Source organism: Lycium ferocissimum, chromosome 10, assembly GCF_029784015.1.
Source record: "Lycium ferocissimum isolate CSIRO_LF1 chromosome 10, AGI_CSIRO_Lferr_CH_V1, whole genome shotgun sequence".
In the NCBI taxonomy this organism is placed as follows: Eukaryota; Viridiplantae; Streptophyta; class Magnoliopsida; order Solanales; family Solanaceae; genus Lycium; species Lycium ferocissimum.
Window position 1 is genome coordinate 9,465,005 of NC_081351.1, and position 19,465 is coordinate 9,484,469.

Here is a 19,465-nt window from a genome sequence, read left to right on the forward strand (position 1 = left end):
AAAAATATAAGGAGTTCACTTCACGGAATAAACTCTGAATCTGTTTGTTCAAACACAACAGTCAGAGTCACTGTCCCGAGGTTGCGGTAGGTGGCTACCTTTGTTTCTTAAATATCTTTATTTGCTTCAAAGTTTCTGCTTTTTTGTGTTCAAGAATCTTGTGTTTGTTCATTCAAACAAACATGCTCACTTTAAATCTTCTTCCATCCACTAATGTCACTCTCTCCAAATCCCGCCCCACTCCAAATCTTGTTACCAGAAACCAAAAGTTGAGAGATTTCTGTAAACCCTCCATTCAAAATGTCCATGGCCACCCTTTTAAGTGTTCTGCAAATCTTGGTTCTCAGATCTCTCATTCAAGATTGGATTTTTCCAAAATCTTGAAACGCCCATCTGAGTTTTCTTCAAGAAATACGACTCAGATCCTTAAAGCAGCCTCTGGAACTCCAGATGAAGTTAGCCCAGATGGGGAAATTATTGAAGCTTCAAAGCCAAAAGTGAATTTGAAACTAGCACTCATTTTTGGTCTATGGTACTTTCAGAACATTGTGTTTAACATATATAACAAGAAGGTATTGAACATCTTTCCTTATCCATGGCTTCTTGCTTCTTTCCAGCTATTCTGTGGTTCTGTTTGGATGTTAGTTTTATGGTCTTTTAAGCTTCAACCTTGCCCAAAAATCAATAAATCATTCATTATTGCCCTTCTTGGACCTGCTTTGTTTCACACAATAGGCCATATTTCAGCTTGTGTTTCATTCTCAAAGGTTGCTGTTTCTTTCACACATGTTATTAAGTCTGCAGAACCTGTTTTCTCTGTTGTGTTTTCATCATTCCTTGGTGATACCTATCCTCTGACTGTTTGGCTTTCAATTCTTCCTATTGTGTTTGGTTGCTCTTTGGCTGCTGTTACTGAAGTGTCTTTCAATTTGGGGGGCTTGTCTGGTGCTATGATCAGTAATGTTGGGTTCGTTCTTCGGAACATTTTTTCGAAAAGGAGTTTACAGAATTTTAAGGAAGTGGATGGTTTGAATCTGTATGGCTGGATAACCATAATCTCATTTCTATATCTAGCTCCAGTAGCAGTGTTTGTGGAAGGTTCTCAATGGGTGGCAGGTTATCACAAAGCTCTTGCAACTATAGGAAATCCTAACACATTTTATCTATGGGTTCTCGTATCTGGGATTTTCTACCATCTCTATAACCAATCTTCTTACCAAGCACTGGATGATATTAGTCCCCTGACGTTTTCGGTTGGTAATACTATGAAGAGGGTGGTCGTGATTGTCGCCACTGTGTTGGTATTCAGGAATCCAGTCAGGCCTCTAAATGCACTTGGCTCTGCTATTGCCATATTTGGAACTTTCTTATACTCACAGGCAACGGCTAAAAAGCCAAAGAAAGAGGTAGCGGAAAAGAAGGAATAGGAAGATGGTTGTTTCTGTAGGACTCAGGCACTTTTGATCAGTGGCATATTGAATTTTCTTACTTCAAAACAAAAACTTTATCAATTCCAGGAGTTTCATTTCTGATGTATGCATCATTTTTTTCTCTTACCTGCCTTTTGGTTTCTGTGGTTTATGTAGTGGCTTATACTTGAGTCTCGCTCTGAAACTCCAGTTATGATGTTCCCATCGATTTTGATTGAGTTTAGGTGGATATCTTGCTGTTCAATTTCAATCTCATCCAACTTACGTTTTTCCAATGATTATTGTAGGGTCAATTCATTACCAATGTCAAAAGGACATAATGCGTGCTTGAATTTGTGTATTAGGTTACAACTATTCTTGTTGGATTTCTTATTTTTTGAAACGGTATGCTTGTGGATGCCTCTACATTAGACATGGATGCCTTTGTGAATATTACGGCAAAGTTAGCAACTTAGCATGTATAATAGTGTATTTTTTATTTGAGTGGGCATAGGTGTTTATGTTTCTGTTAGTAGGTCTTTGTATGTGATGTTACAGAGCAAATATGACGTGAACTTGTATCTAAGATCTAACATCTGCGGCAGGTGCTTTAGCAATCAAAACAGCGGGAAAAACTATTTCTTGATGGATGAATGTCAGGATGTCAGTGATTCACTAATAGCAAGTCATATGATCTACATTAATTCACATTTGGTTTGTATTGTAGAGATCTATTTTGTTTGCTCTTGTCAGGATTAAATACAAATGGCTTTATTGTTGAGAAACATCAACCCTTTAGTTATTGCTTTCGATCATACTTGAACTTCTTCTGTGAAAAATTATGTTCCTTAAACCTGTAGCTGCTCTTCTGCTCTTTAAACATATTATGTTCTTATGGATGACATGGACATGTAGCAGATTTCAATCTCCAAGTTTTTGCTTTCAAGTGCTGGTATTCTTTCAGACCTCTAAGAGGTCAATACTTATTATGTTACGCTACTTCCTTTTTGTTTTTCACCTTTTGGTAGTAGGAATTTTCTGATATGATTTCTTAAACCCCCAAAATGACTTGATATCTTTGAACCCAGAATAATGTCATTAGAATTGTCAAAAAGGTGACCATATAGTAAGATGTGCTTTGCAACAGTTAGAAATGGGAAGAGGTATATCCCTCTCCGGTAGTTACTTGGGAAGTCAATTGGTAGGAAAGAAGAGGCAAAAATCAGTCCTTTTGAACATCAAATAACCAGCCATATGTTTAAACAATTAATGTGATTATGAGAATTATGATCTAATATATTTCTGCCTCTAATACTTATAAAAAGATATACATTTTACCACCTGTATCATCATATGGCTCTGGAATGAATAATTGCCCTTTGTTAAGCGGAAAAGTTTATTTGGTTAATTCAATGAAGACATATTATAAGCCAGTAACTGATGCTTGTTGTTTATCTGTCTTTAGCTTGGTTGTGTGGTTGCTTAAGACAGGTACTATGGTTGAGGTTAATCGTGATGCAGAGTTTATGAAATTTCACTACCTGCATCAAGTGGTCCAAAAAAAAGTACAGTATTAGACTAGTTTGTTATCTGTCATCTTACAGTGATTAGGATTGTTTCTTTGGGTATTCCTGAGTCAACATTGAATCAGTGCCTTTGATGATCACTACTATTGTTGATATCAAACATCTTCCAAGGAGTAACATTTATCGTGGCATTTCCCCATCAATTTCCATTCTGAGGTGCTGTAAGGGAAGGGTATATCTTTGGCATTTTCTTAGTAAAGATCCAGGACGGATATTTTTAGAGTTTGCTTCTTTTCATACTCTCTCAAGTAGAAAATGTGTTGAATCAGGGCAGAAATTGAAAGCAAAATGCCAATTTGTCCAACAGGTGTTACAGCCAAAAGCTGGAGTAATGTAGTGTTTGGGTAAAATGAAAAAGTGTTTTTAAGCACGTGTTTTTAAGTCAAAAACCATAAGCTAGAATTTCTGACTTAGGACTTGGCTTACAAGTCAAAAGCATAAACCCATCCAAACGGGCTATAAATCGTGTTGGTTCTTCAGTGTTGGTGCAAGTAACAATAGTGATTGTGACATCAGAAAGATAAGCGTAAACATTGGCCTACTGATCTAGCATTACACTAATTACCATCTAAAACATTGTAGGCAGTCATGTTTGTTACATCACTTGGGATCACATAGATCCTTGGTGGCTTAGTGAAGATGTGCTGGCTGAGAATTTATGACTTGGGATTCATTTCTCATGATGTTCTGAAACTTTCTTGCTTTCCTAACTAGTATCAACTTCAAGTTCTCTGCATCTGAATAGCTTATTGTAAATATGCATGGATTCTTCTTTATTCTTGATGTGACTGGGACATTCTTAAAGGCACTGTCAACTGTTCTGCTAATACTTCTTTGCTTGGTTAGTGCTATTGAGATGGAAATGTCATGACTTTCTTGTGTTAACTGCAGGTCATTTTATGCTTCGATTCACTCATCTTAGAGGGTTTGGTTACCACTTACCCTATGGCTGTCTAGTCAATAACTATTGTCTTATGTTTTTTTGTTTTTACAAGTATAACTATTGTCTTATGTTGTTAAAGTTCATGAAGTCCTCTACTCTTAAATACGAAGTTGAGATATATGTCACTTGTCCTAAAGTTGTTAGTTAAGAAACAAACTATTTATTAACTCAAAAAAAACATATTGAACCTTTAATTTTATATTGTAAAGACTAAAAAACACAGAAAAGTTTGTTAAATCGTTAATGTAAAAATAAAAACAACACACACACACACACATATATATATACAATTAAAATTAATCAACAGAAACTTCATCAAAAACCCTTTACGCACACATAAAACTCACTAGAGTCTACGGGTGTCCATGGTTTGGTTAAAAATCGATTCAAATCGAACACCGAACCAAGTCGATTAAATAAATCGATATTTATTTGGATTGAGTCTGATTTGGTTTTAAATTTAAAAAAACCGATCATATTTAGTTTGGTTTTGGTTTTACTAAAAGCAAACAGAAGAAAAACCGAACCAAATGAAACAAATTTTATACATAACTTTTATGATTGTACACATAGAATATATTACTTTTTATAAATATAAATACTTTTTTTTTTAATTTGTATACTTTTTTCAATAAAAAATATATTTATCTCTAATAGGCTTAAGAATCTTATACCTTAAGCACATTTCTAAAAACAAATCCATAAACTTAAACTCGTTTGTTCAAAAGGAAACAACTATGAAACTTACCCATATTTGTTTTTAGTATTTTGTTATAAACTTTATTCACTTAATTAAAACTTATAAATCCTAAGACATTTTTAACATAATCCAAGAATATTATATCTATCACTGTAAAAGGATAATAACGAATTATAAGTTGGAAAGGGATAGAAAGTTCTCTCCTAATTATAGGAAAAAAACATGAAAGAGGGAAATAACTTTAGTTTTCTTCAAAATCGAAAAACCGATCCAAACCGGACCACACCGATGGATAAGTATTATATTTGGTTTGATTTGGTTTTAAGAATTTTAAAAACCGACTAGAGTGGTTTGATTTTGATTTTAACCTAAAACCGATTCAAACCGACCCATGAATACCCCTACATAAAAGCATAGGCGATAGATATAATTATATAGACTTATCTGCCATAGTGTAATTACAATATAATATCATGTGTCGTGTTGGGTTGCACAAGTGTAAATTAATATTAATTAGATATTTTTATTTTAAAATAAAACTAACAAAATATTTGGATGGACATGTGAATAAACTTCAATGTGTAAAAATATATGTACACATAAAATATATAAAATTTCTTTATTTCTATGTATTTTAAAATATATATTATAAAAAATATTAATAATTATAAATTGACAACTAATATATTAAGGAGCAGCCATTGTCTTCATACTCATGTGAATAAAATGAAACATGTGATTAATTCAATTTTAAAATTACAAAAGCGTATGTATGAGTTTATAATACATTTCTGTATTTATCGATATTTGTACTAATAAATAGGAAAAAATTAATAAAGTATGAAATTATTTTTAACAAGTGTTTCTCACATATTTTAAACATAGGAGATAAAGTTTCAAAAGAAATATATATTTGGAAAGTCACTTGGCAATACATAATGTAATTTTCACATTCCCTAGAAAAGTTGAGAGTGTAATTGCACGTCCTCGATTACATCACAATTTCCAACCCTCACCCCAATTCCCATCTCCCATCTCCCACCCCCGACCCCACCCCCAACCACCGGACCACCCCTCCCCTTCTCGACCCCCCCCCCCCCCCCGGTTATAATTGAGTTATTTTTAAACACCCCCAACCACACACACACAAAGTATCTAATTTTTACAATTAGGGTTTTATGTACTCTCTCTAAGCGGCGCAGGAACTCCAATTACTTGGTGCAATGGAGGTACATTCTCATGATTCCTAACTAATTCTCTTTTCTACCATTTTATTTTGATCCCTCTATATATTTTAAAGCTTGCATGCTTCTTTGATTTTTTAGACCAGGCCATCTTCTTCTGTACTTGTTTCAAACCACAAAGATCACTATACCATGAAACAACCCGAGATTGAAATCACTAGAATTGAAGAAATCGACAATGGAGAATACTGGCCGCAATCTGGAAAACCCTTTGTTGATATGATTCTCCCAAGGAGTAGTGTCAATCCCCCCTACAAATTGGTAACTCCCGTTTTTTCCTCCTCTTTCTATAAACCACCCCCTTTGTTAAATTTTGATTAAAAATGATTCTTTGTGATGGCCAGGGGCGGATTTAGAGGCTGCCCAGGGTGTTCACCCGAACACCCTCGGCGAAAAATTACAATGTATGTATAGGGTAGATTTTTTGTATTTATGTACATATATTAACTTCTGAACACCCTGAACAAATGCAAAAGGTTAGCTCAAGTGGTTCAAGGTGTTCAAATTGAATCTAGCATAGCTTTTGTTGTTTTTTCCGAACCCCCTGAGTCAAAATCCTGGATTCGCCACTGGTGATGGCGAGTTCAAGATCTCGACGTTGTGTGTTGTACGCCCTATGTGCATATGTCCCCTGTCAATGAGTATAACTTTTTTAAAATTACATAAATACTATTACTAAAATTGCATTTGAATTGCAAAATAAAAATTAAATAAGGAAGTGTAAATATGTCATATTTAGTAATTAGATAAAAGAAGAAACCTTTTATTGCGGAAGTCCTCAGCTGCGCTATTGTGTTTTGTACACATAAGTTATGTATTTGCTTTAAGAGCGCAGATAGAGTAGCATAATAGGTTGATTTTAGCAAAATTTTGATCATTTATGACCTTAAGATTTCTTTGATGAGACAACTTGAAAAGCCAAGCGCCAATGTCGCAAGTCTAAATAAAGAAGATGGAATTTAACACGTGAAATATCAAACTATGACGATATGGATCAAGTTCATTAAGCTTCTTCGCAACAAATGTCAATGTTTTCAAAGCGCCGTTTAACATGATATACACCAAATTATAACTCCTTATAGTTATCTAATTTTTCCATATTCTGAGATGCTTATAATTTTCTTGCATCATTAAATAATAAAGAGTATGACTTTCGTACAGACTTTTCACTAGGTAAATGAATTTGGCCTATAATCTATCTTGAGTTCATTGCAACTCCCCTATTTCTTTAGAGTTTTGGAGTAAGAAAGAGAAGCTTTTTTCTAAGTGAACAACATTGACATTAATTAGTAATATATTTTCAATGCCATAACTATGTAATTAAAGTGCATCTGTTGGACTTCTAATTGCCTTTACGTAAATAAAATATGATTATTTAATGAGATTTTGATTTATGTAGGGGCAAAATGGTAAACTAACTTTGAACGTAGAAGCTTTCCACTTTTAATATGTGGTGATGATATATGATGATGATTTATACGTATACATATGTTCGAGTTGAAACTGTGGGTTTTGACACTGAATTTCTTTGAATGTTGACAGTATATACCCAAAAAAAAAAGGCCGACAAGCTTCCTTCTAATGGAGCACCTGCAGTCCTTACATGTGGTCGAAAGAAGTGGGATATGTTTTACGGCGGAAAATCTAATCAGAAATTTAGCTGTGAGTAGTGAAAATTTGTGGATGATAATTATTTGAAGGAAGGGATGGACTTGTGTTTGAACTTTCAGAGTGCAGCGCCAACAAAATCCATTTCAGGGGTCTGGTTCTCAGAGGTGATTTCCCATCTGAATTGGAGCTTAAAGATGTGTGGCGGGTGCAAACAATGACAACACAATACAAATTGATTAAAACTGCTCTTGTACTTGTTGGAAGTTGTAGGTTAGTGATAACGTCCAAATCCACTCCCAAATATGCAATATAATTTACTCAATTATGAGTCGAATGATCCTACAAGTAGGAACAATATAATAGGCGATTAAGAAAGTAAGGAACTTTTACTTACTAAGCTAAGCCAAACACTTGATAATATTTTGATTTGAAGAAAATTATAACTAATGCGAAAATATAAACTAATCTAGAAAGCAAGTAAAATGATCAATGGCCACAAGCATGGATACAAGAGAAATTACTCTCAAGTATGATCCAATGTATTTTACAATTTTACAATTATGAGCGGGTTTATGTTAATAGATAATGATTTCTAAAATGTTACAAAAGTCACTCAACCAAATTAATGAATTTCACTCTAAGCTTTCTCAAGCCTTAGAGTGTGATGTTAAACACAATCAATTCAACCTCAAGTTAACTATCCTATCTCTAGCTCAAGTTATTAGATGGATTTAATGACCCAAATCCTTGCTATCTAACTCTTTTCCTAACTTTCACTTTCTTTCTCAAGCAAAGTGAAAGTACTTAGGCACAACTAATGTTTGCAACCATTAAGAGACATTTAAGCATGAAGAGGTGATAGAAAAACATTAACCCACTTCATTAGAAATAAAAATTGTTCAATACATAAGCAAAACAAGAGATTTAATTCAACACTTGATAATGAATATTCTCATAAACAAGATGCAAGTGAGAGAATAAAATACAACACACTTAAATATTCAATACATAACAAAGAATCAAAGAAAGGGTTAAGAGTTTTATCATTCAAGAGCTCCAATCTTCTCCTCCAATGGTGTGGTTGATGATGAACCCTAACTCCAAGCTTGAAATGTGGCCAAAGATGAAAGATATTACTCCCAAGTCTTTCTTTTATAGTCCCCAATATTTCCATATCAAAATATGACCAAAACAGCCCCATATTTTCAGATTTGCAGCTCTGTCCCGTTTTTGCACATATAGCCACTTTTTCCATTTTCTTCAATTTGGCCTTTTGTGACTTGTTTTCACTTGATTTCTTTTTTGATCACTTCTAAATCACATAAACCTGAATAGTGCACCAATATTATACAAAAATACCCCTGCGTGCGCAACGTGCGTCTCGCAGTTGTATCGCATGTTCAACCGCGAATCGCGGCGAATTTTTTTTAACAAAACTCGAACCTCGCAGGGTCTGCAAAATGATTTGAGAGATGACTTGCAAAGCACTCCGCGGTCATGGATGCGTCTCGCGAGTGATGCTCGCCGTGATGTCGCATTCAATTTCTTCAAATTTCCAAAATCTACGTACAAACTTGCTGTATCGCATGTTCAACCTACGAACACGCGGCTCGCATGTGTGACCTGCGACTCGCAGGCCGTGCTTCTTCTATTTTGGCTTGTTTTGCTCCATTTTGGTCCATTTTGTTCTGTTATGCTCTCCGGAAATCTTATCCTACAAAACAACATAAACACACGAAAAGTAACACCAAAAATGCTTGAAGAGTTACAAAAGCTTAAGAAATTAGCATCGAATATCCCTTAATTTCACAGTACATCAGTTAGCTACAAGTATTTGAAACCATGTTTACTTGACGAGGCCAAGGTGCATAGGAAAATTCGTTCGTACTTTGTCAAGTTCTAGTATAGTTTTTTAAGATATCGTCCCACAGAGATTGGAACCACCTAGGCTACATATGCGTATTGTCTTGGGTACTATTTGAGAGAATCAAATTGATGAAAGTAGAGGTTTTGAAATTATAAATTACTTAAAATAAAATAAATAACTTATTAGAAAATTTAAAAAGAAAAGAGTTGGGAGTCGTTGAATCCACTTGGTACAATTATAATAAAATCCCATTCTATTAAATTTCACAAAAGAATAGAAAAACTTATGTGACTTGATTTGTGTTATGAGGAATAAAGACCTCTTGCGATTAGCCCTTAAAATCACTAAACTTATTTGAAACAATCCCTCCGCGAGAATTAGAACTGAAAGAAATAAGATAGAGACCCCTCAAATCATTAAACTTATTTGAGTCAATCCCTCCGTGAGAATTAGGACCGAAAGAAATAAGATAACAATTTTAAACCAACAAAATTATTTGAATTAATCCCTCCGTGAGAATTAGGACTAAAAGAAATAATATTGAGATTTTTGAATCGATAAACTAGCTTGAATTAATCCCTCCGTGAGAATTAGGACTAAAAGAAGCAAGATCAAAGATTTGAATATCAAGACATAAAAAAATTAAAGTAAAGATAATATTACAACATCATACCAAGCTTCTTCAACTATCCCACCAAAAGAAACTACTCCATTAAGGAGTATGTAAGAAAAGAAATTAAAATAAAATACTACTCCTACAAACATAAAATAAAAGGAAGAGAAATAGAGCAAAGACTATTTCTTATGTCTTTCTCAAGATTGGATTCTATTCTCCCCTTTGTAAGCAAAGTGATGCTTCTATTTGTAGGAGAATGTAGTGTCTCCCCCTACGAATGCATTCTTTGAAGTAGTGCTCACATCCGTGACCTTACTTGATAGGTGAAATTATGACAACGGTAGACGCACACGTGAATTTTGCAACTCTTTTCTTGATGCCCACAGTTGACGGGTGTGAGTATGAAGCGGCAACACCCTTGAATTTCAACATTTGACGACTCTGAGTATGAAGCGATGACATCCGTGGATTTCAACACTTGACGGCTGTGAGTATGAAGCGGTGACACCTGTGGATTTCAACACTTGACGAGTGTGAGTATGAAGAGGTGACGCTCGTGGATTTCAACACTTGACGGGTGTGAGTATGAAGCGGTGACACCCGTGGATTTCACAACTTCTCCCAATGTTGACTTTTGTAATTCCCACATGTAAAACTCCACGGTTATGACTTATGAATTCGTGGTTGCACCTATTGAATTCTTTGCTTACTTCTTTGACAATTCGTTTCTTCTCTATTCTTCTCAAAGATAAAGATTTTCTTCTGTAAAATTCTGTCGTAAAATATGAGAGAATAAGATATAATTATTCATATTTTATATTAAAAGTTATTTTTTTATGTATAAAATTACATGAATAATTTACACCCATCATTACTCAATTTTATTTTCTGCAAGATACATCTGCAGTTTTCTTAGTTTACCTCAGGTGGATGCAAACTCTGTTTTACAAGATTTGTCTTTTTATTATATTCTGTGTATGTATTGTCTCAATTTTGATTATGGTGGTTATCTTCTGTTTGTGTACTAAAGATTGACTTCATATTTTATGCTGCGTGTGTGTATTTGGTTTGTATTGTTTAGAGATCTATTTTGTTTGTTCATGTCAGGATTAAATGCAAATGGCTTTATTGTTGAGAGACATCAACCCTTTAATTATTGCTTGGATCATACATGAACTTCTTCTGTGAAAAATATGCACCTTAGACCTGTAGGTCCTACACATTATGTTTGTATGGATGACATGAACATGTAGAAGAGCTGAAATCTCCAAGGGCTTTGCTTTCAAGTGGCTGGTATTCTTTTGAACCTCTAAGACATCATACTTGTTCTATTGTGCTACTTACTTCTTGATTTTCATTTTTTGGTAGTAGGAATTTTCTGATATGATTTCTTAACCCCAAAATACTTGATATCTTTGAACCCGGAATAATGTCATTTGATTTGTCAATTTGTACACCATAAGTCAGACGTGCTTTGCAACAATGACAAATGGAAAGAGGTATATCCCTCTCCAGTTAGATACTTGGGAGGTCTATTGGTAGGAAAGAAGAAGAAAAAGGAGTCCTTCTGAATATCAAACAGCCAACAGTATACTTTCTTAAAGCAAAATGCTTACCTGGACCAACAAGTGCTGCAACCAATAGCTTAAGTAAATCGCGTAAACATTGGGTATGATCTAGCATTACATTAATTACCGTCTAAAATGCTGGAAGAACTTATGTTTATTAAATCACTTGGGATCATGTAGATCCTTAGTGAATATGTGTTGGCTGAGGATTTATGACTTGGGCTTCATCTCTCAAAGTTTTGAACTTCCTTACTTTCGTAACTAGTTTCAAGTTCAAGTTTCGCGCATCAGAATAGCTTATTGTGAATGTGCATGGATTATTTGTTAGTCTTGATGTCGCCGGGGCATTCTTCAAGCAAACGTCTTTGCTTGGTTCCTTATCAAAAAAAAAAAAAAAAAAAAAAAAGGAAAGAAAAAAAAAGAATTCTATGCTTGGTTAGTGTTATTGGGTGGGAAATATCATGAGTTTCTTGTGTTAAATGCAGGTCATGTTATGCTTGATTCACTCATCTTAGAGGGTTTAGTTACCACATTCCCTATATTTGTCTAGTCAATAACTATTGTCTAATGCTATTTTTAAAAAAAAATATATAACTATTATCTTGTGTTGTTATCAGTTCAAGAAGTACTATAAGTGCCATCTTTTGCTTTTAAAAATTTGACTTCTGCTAGGGCGTCACATTTCAGCAAAAAACTTATCTATATTCGTTGTTTATCCAAAATAGCTATTGCAAGATATCTGTTGTTTATAAGTATATTTTTATCGTTAATGACTGTGTTTAAGTAAAGTGTATATGATTAATTCCTCATCTAACTGAGAAAGTAGAAAGGCAATTCTTAATAAATACGAAGTTGAGATTTTGATTCAACATATGTCACTTGTCCTAAAGTTGCTCGAGTTAGGGAAACAAACTATTTATGAACTCAAAAATATATAGCTGAACCTTTAATTTCATATTATAAAGACTAAAATTTATGACTTTCCCAACACAAAAAGGTTTGTTAAATCGTTAATATAAAAATAAAAACAACACACACATATATACACATACAATTAAAAAAAAATTAATAAGTATATATTTACAACTAATATAATAAAGAGCAGTGGATGTCTTCCTACTCATGTGAATAAAATGAAATATGTAATTTATTCAATTTTTAGAATTACAAAAGTGCATATATGAGTTTATAAAATAAATTTTTTCTTTTATCAATACTTGTACTAATAAATACCAAAAAATAGTAAAATATGAATTATTTTTAAAATGTATTTCTCACATATTTTAAACATAAAAGATAAAGTGTCAAAAGAAAAATATATTTGGAAAATCACTTGCCACTACATAATGTAATTATTAGTAATTTTCACATTTTCTAAAAAAGTAGAGTGTGTAATTGCACGTCCTCGATTACGTTACAGTTATATTAATTGGTTGGACGAACGATCCAAAATCATATAATTAAACTGATTACACTTAAATCTAATTATAAAGTATCATTTCAAAGAAGCTCTAGTTGAACAAGTTTGTTATCTAGAAATCTAACATAAAACTTTGAAAGATTATGTACTAATAAATGAATCAAATTATTGCATTATTGGAAATCTATGTGATTTGAGTAAGAGATCTATTAGTGGAATAGTAATCAATTAAAGTTATGATTTTAAATTGTTTAAAGAATAAATTCTTAAGATATTTTCATACACATAAAAAAAGTCAAGATCCTCATAAAGAATTTGACTTAGGCTACCAAATTTATTAAATCGCCGCTGCCAAGGTGATTAAATTCAAACTTAATATTTGCGATATTTAACCATGATGCTTAAAGAAATTTTAATATTAAGATATTAAACCCTTAAACTTTAATAGAATGGCATGTTGATACTTTCCATGGATTTCATAATGTCTTACTTGTACTACAAACTAAAATAGTCTAAATTTTTGGTGAGCAAAAACTCCCAACACGATAAATATTTATATTATTAGATCTCATACTGTACTTAGATAAATTCTTAAATATTAATAATTAATAAACTAATAAAAATAATACATATTGTGTAAAAACATTATACTGCAGATATATTCAACTTGAATGAGTAATTAATTATTCTTGAGTTCTTTTAAAACTTTGAAATCCACACACTCACCCCTCCTCGACCCCCACCCCCACGCCCACTCCCCAGCTTCCCTCCAGCCAACTAGTTATTTTTCTTAACACTAAACCCCCACACCCGAAGGCCGAAAGTACACTGTTTGCAGTTCAGGGTTTTATTATGTACTCTTTCTAAACGGAACAGAACTCCAATTCTCTGATTAATCTGCAATGGAGGTACATTCCCATGATTCCAAACAATTTCTCTTTTCTCTTTTTTTTTTAAAAAAAAATTTCGACCCCCTTTTAGATTTTAAAGCTTGCATGATTCTTTTTTTTTTTTTTTTTTTCAGAGCATGAAACAACCTGAGATTGAAAGGACTGGAATCGAAGAAATCGACAATGGGGAATACTGGCCACTCTCGGGGAAACCCTATGTTGATATGATTCTCTCAAAGAGCAGTGTCAAGCCCCTCTACAATTTGGTAACTCCCATTTTTTTTTCCCTCCTCTTTCTATAAAGCGCCCCCCGGTTAATATTTGATTATAAAATGATTCTTTGCAATGGTGTGTGTTCTAGGTTTAAAATTTAGGCTCTAAAATATATATATAGTTACTAGTTTTTGGGCAGCGCGCTGTGCGTGTGCCTCGGTGTCAATGAGTATTTTTTTTTTAATTACATAGATACTAGTACTGAAATTGCATTTGAATTACAAAATAAAAATTAAATAAGAAAGTGTAAATATAGCATATTTAGTAATTAAATAAAAGAAGAAAATTTTTACTGCTAAAGTCCTCGGATGTGGGTTTTGGCACTGAATTTCTTTGAATGTTGACAGTATATACCCAAAAAAATGACAGACGAGCTTCCTTCTGATGGAGCACCTGTAGTCCTAACTTGTGGTCGAAAGAAGTGGGATATGTTTTACGGTGGAAAATCTAACCACAAATTTAGCGGTGAGTGGAGAAAATTTGTGGATGATAATAATTTGAAGGAAGGGGATGGACTTGTGTTTGAACTTTCAGAGTGCAGCGCCAGCAAAATCCATTTCAGGGTTCAGATTCTCAGAGGTGATTTCCCATCTGAATTGGTGCCTAAAGATGTGGCGGGTGCAAACCATGACAACCCAATAGAAATTGGTTGAAACTGCTCTTGTAATTGTTGGAAGTTGTAGGTTAACTACAAGTGTTTGAAACCATGTCTACTCAATTTTATTTTCTGCAAGATACATCTGCAGTTTTCTTAGTTTACCTCAGGTGCATGCAAACTCTGTTTTAAAAGATTCAACTTTCTATTTTATTCTCTGTGTATGTATTGTCTAAATTGTGATTATGGTGGTTATCTTCTGTCTGTGTACTAAGCATTAACTCTGCTATATCATTTCAAAGAATGGAATTTAGCAATTATTTTGACAATTACATGCCTGTTAACATGTTGATATAAGAAAATAGTCATTACTTTTTTGTATTTGAAATCCTGAGGCTTCACTGTCTTCCAGTGTTCAACCCAGCTTCTAGTGCTTCTTCATCTTTTGTCTGCTGAACCTGCCGATAGTGTCCTAGACTGAAGAAATCCATAATGTTTTAGATATTTTTCAGGCAGAGCCAATCACTTGTAGAGTTTTTTAGTATGTTCCTACTCATATTCTTAGAGACTAGAGAAAACACTTGGCAGCCTTATGGAGCAACATCCTTTTGCAAATGATTTAAAGAGAAAGCTCTTTGCTCCCATTCTAGTTGTTTCTTTTCTCCTTTATAAACGCACCATATGAGCTATATCTTTTGATTCCTGGGAGCATGTCCGACAAATTTAGACAAAAAAGAACGGTTTTTAGGCCATTTAAAAATGCTGCAACAGGTAACTTGTTCCAAGGTATCTAGTTTTATCTAGTTTCTTCATCGGTATTGTGTTCATTATACAGAATCTGTCCCAAAGACAGTCAAGATAATAAATGCTCATTATACAGAATCTGTCCCAAAGACAGTCAAGGTAATAAATGCATTCTCATTACTTTTACATGGCATTCGATTTTTTTTTCCTCCTGTGCTCAACTTTTGATGTGCCCTGCCCCAAAGAAGGGAGTGGAGGAGGGGGGAACTTCATAAAATTTCTGGATTCAGGTGATCAACTATCTTTTTTTATAGTCTATTTGAAGGGGATGACAGTATTTTAGTATCTCATCGGAGGATTAACCTTTTGTGGAGAAGCCAGCATAGCTTGTCAGTAAAACTTATAACTTTGAATAGTCCTATTCCATCAAGTTTCAACTTCCATAGCTTTTTTATTTGTGTCTTCCTTTACAATTTTCAATTTATCTCTCTATTCCTTACTCATGCAAAGAGTAGAGTATGCTAACCTGCCTGGATTTACATTCTTGTTTCATCATGCTCATGATCTAGACGCTTCCGTCCTACCATTTGTGTCAAATGTTATACCTTTTTCCACCCTTTCTCAGAATGTTATGCGTGACTGCTGTTACTTGTGCTATGGGGTAGTGATTCCAATGGCACCTATCTTCATATAGCCGTCTCAAGACAGTGCGGAAGGATAATCTCACTCAGATTAGTCTCGTCCAATTTTGGTTCCTTTCATGACTGTCATAGGCAGCTTTAGTTCTTAAGAAAAGCAGGAAACTCGATGCTACTCCGAATAAAGAGATGCATCCCCACCACATAAATGTCTGAATGTAACAGTTCCTACCCATGCAAACCTTTGATCCATCTAATACAAGAACTTGGTTTGGTTTTCCTAGGTTTGCTTCATAGACGAGAGCTGCAAGAAGTCCATAGAGTAGTGATCCCAGAGGGATGTTGGTGATGAGAATGTTGTGATTGACTCCTGCACTGTTGGGGCCAAACAGCTCAGAGGTTATCGACACTGCTGCTGAAAATACAAAACCAGAGCTCAGCCCAAGTAACGCCGTGGCAGCACTCAATGCAGCTTTGCTTCCTGATAAAACAAGCAGGAAGAAAGCCAGTGGTGTTGGAATCAGCGCAAATGCAAGCCATGCGGTCCTTGCGTAGTACATCTTGCTGCATCCGAAAAAAACCATTTCAGCTGTCAATGTTTTGACTATTATGGTGATTGTTCATCTAAAGAATAGTAAATCTTGAAGTACTTACTCGCGTAGGAAATCTGGGGTGGCTGAAAGCAGGCGCCCGAAGAAGGAACATGCAGAATAGAGTGCAACAAGAAAGCTGATCTCCGATCTATATCCAAGTGACTCTGAAATTTGACCTAGATTGTTGCTGTAAACGAGTACGAGTGTCCCCCCACAGAAATATGCTAGGTAATATAGCCAGAAATCCAACCTACGCATGAGCAGATTTGCTGAATGTTCTTCTCCAAGCAGCAGCAAACGATCTCTCAACAGAAAACTGCTAGTCCAACTTTCCTTCTCCTTTGAACCATGAGAATTTTCAGTCCAAAAACTCATATTCGAAGCCTCTTTCCACATCATTTCTTTGTGCATTCCAAAATCATCAGGATCATTGTCTTCGAGTGACATATAATTATTAGGATGGAACAGTTGAGACCACTCTTCTGTGCAGATAACCCCTGGTGCAATCACCGGTAGGACCAGCAAGAACAGTGCGCCAGCCAAGAGGATACGAGCAGTCTGTGCACTATATGAGACCGAATTCAGGATTAAGAGATAAAGGCCGGTAAGAACTGCTAGTATGGTTAGGCAACGGAAATTGAGATATTCTCTGTGAACAGAATCAGCACGAAGGGTTTGAGAATGAGGCTGCCGGAGGATAGGCAAAGCTGCAACTGATGTGACAAGGGGGACTAGGGCATTAAGAAGAAGGTATAGAGTGTCATCTTTGGAGTTAATTGAATTGGCAATGAGGTTGTACAGGGCTGCACTTGCACCATTGAAACTTATGCTGAGGGACAATGCAAATGGCCTATTTGCTGTGAAATTTTTGATGCACAACACATAACATACTGTATTAAACCAGCAGATACTGCAGCCAGCCAGCACACATAACAGAAATACCTACAAGATTTATCAGTGAGCTTGAGAATGAGATAGGATCACAATGAATTTCAAGCGCGGTGAAGTAAAGAGTTGAGAAAAATAATCATGTAGCATCTTGGAATTCTGCATATTGCAATTTCAGTTGATTACAAAGGCAACCTTCTCAAGGCACCATGGAGTCCCCCTTGAATCTCGAGACCTTTTTTAGATTAGCAAAAAGGCTTTCAAGCACAAAACATTAATTGATTAGAATGGCAGTTGCTGAGAATAAGATGTTAAAACTCTTTCTCCTTGGTGGCAGTCACTTTATGGTTGTCAAGAGCAAGATTTTTTACCTAATGAGAAACCTCAGAAATGATAAACTAAGTTAGTTTGCCTTCTAAATACCTTTTAACTCTACTTGATGGACACCTTCGTTTATTTTACAGAAGACTTTGATTGGCACTTCAGTGGGGGTTGTCTTCTCTTTTAACATATATGCAGAGCAGATTTTAAGATAGTTTAGCTAAGACAGCCCTCAGTAAACAGAGTTTTCCCCTCTTTTTAGTCCCCTCTTCTTTCCATGGTAGACTGCTAGACTTCATGGTTTCTGGTTGATCAATTTTCTTAGTCCTCACCAAACATTAACTGTACTTATGTTTCTATTATTGCCTGGTAGGGTTCAAAAGTCATTTCTAAAATAATAAAGTTTGCTGCAGTAAGTTGTTGTGGTAGCTCCAACAACTGTCAACTACTAGTTCAACAAAGAATCCAGAGAGAAGATATTCTCGAGTAAAACAAAAATACAAGGCAAAAAGCAATGGATATACAGTGAACCGCAAAAATTGGATTAAGTTTTCAAGAAGATTTTTGGGAGCAGAGAAGGAGAAAACTGACCAAGAAGAGATCTTTTCTTTAAGGCCAAGAAGAAGAAAAAGAGAATAACAAAACTAACCAAGAAATAAGGCAAAATGATGATTCTCTGAATGACCATCCATTGAAGACCATAACCAACAAGTCCCATGAAAGCAGCAATGACAAGAACAAACCATAATGGGAAATACATAAGAGAGACACCTGAACACCAACCAAATGCTTTCCCAAAATCTGATGCCATAGACAGATAATTCAGCTGAACCTGTGAAATTCCAAGAACAGATTTCAATTCAGAAGAATAGGAGGAGAAGTCAAAATTTGTCCCTGTAAATGCTTGAATCCATGTGCTTGCTATCAATATCATCCATTTACTTGATTGCTCCATAAATCTTCTCTGTTTTTTTCCTTTGTTTGGGGTTATATTTTAGAAGTCATGGGAGATACACGTATATATTGGAAAGGGGTGAACCTTGGAGAATCTTGAAAGCGAAGAAATGATATTTTAGTTGTGCATGTTTGAGGCTGGTTGGTGAGACGAGGGAGGTTGGAGGTTGGAGGTTTTTCAGGTCCTACCACAAGGCATTCAAAGACTTCATCATTTCTTTATCATTACTCCTTATTATTGTTTTTTTCTTTTGAGTTTTGGCGTGGGGGGGGGGGGGTAGGAATTATAAAGATTTGTTAAAAACTAATACCACTAACATATAATAAGATTTAACTATTATAATTTAGAGAAAAGAAATTTAAAAGTCTCATAAAGCTAAAAAATAATAACAATAACTACATGACTCGGTTTTAAACAATTTATGATCAATTATATGAATCTTTAACCTAAATAAAAATAAGAAATAAGTTATATATATATATATATATATATATATATAATACCAATATTAAAAGTCATACTTCGAAATAACTTTCTTCCATAAATGTAGCACTCCTGAAAATTTGATTAAGTTTTAATACCTTAAAGCACGTTAACGAATATT

At 34.6% G+C, this 19,465-nt stretch overlaps 3 protein-coding genes across 4 annotated transcripts; 2 read left to right on the top strand and 1 right to left on the bottom strand.

The window, feature by feature from the left end:
* Positions 1 to 1,659, top strand: LOC132032388 (xylulose 5-phosphate/phosphate translocator, chloroplastic). Its single transcript, XM_059421998.1, has one exon. It carries the CDS (start codon positions 183 to 185, stop codon positions 1,425 to 1,427), a length of 1,245 nt encoding a protein of 414 aa, XP_059277981.1. The 5' UTR covers positions 1 to 182; the 3' UTR covers positions 1,428 to 1,659.
* A 4,127-nt stretch (positions 1,660 to 5,786) lies between these two features.
* LOC132032391 (B3 domain-containing protein Os04g0386900-like) lies at positions 5,787 to 15,051 on the top strand. 2 transcript variants are annotated; one of them, XM_059422000.1, is made up of 3 exons: positions 5,787 to 5,867; positions 5,964 to 6,143; positions 14,475 to 15,051. In XM_059422000.1, the coding sequence occupies exons 1-3, from the start codon at positions 5,862 to 5,864 to the stop codon at positions 14,778 to 14,780; spliced, it is 492 nt and encodes a 163-aa protein (XP_059277983.1). In that variant the 5' UTR covers positions 5,787 to 5,861; the 3' UTR covers positions 14,781 to 15,051. The 2 variants fall into 2 exon arrangements, with proteins under 2 accessions (XP_059277983.1, XP_059277984.1); XM_059422001.1 differs by lacking the exons at positions 5,787 to 5,867; positions 5,964 to 6,143 and adding exons at positions 13,728 to 13,871; positions 13,994 to 14,120.
* On the bottom strand, positions 14,867 to 19,071 carry LOC132032390 (protein NUCLEAR FUSION DEFECTIVE 4-like). The gene is made up of 3 exons (XM_059421999.1): positions 18,556 to 19,071; positions 16,759 to 17,639; positions 14,867 to 16,668 (listed from the first exon to the last, which is right to left on the bottom strand). Exons 1-3 carry the CDS (start codon positions 18,859 to 18,861, stop codon positions 16,194 to 16,196), a joined length of 1,662 nt encoding a protein of 553 aa, XP_059277982.1. The 5' UTR covers positions 18,862 to 19,071; the 3' UTR covers positions 14,867 to 16,193.
* Positions 19,072 to 19,465: the final 394 nt, after the last annotated feature.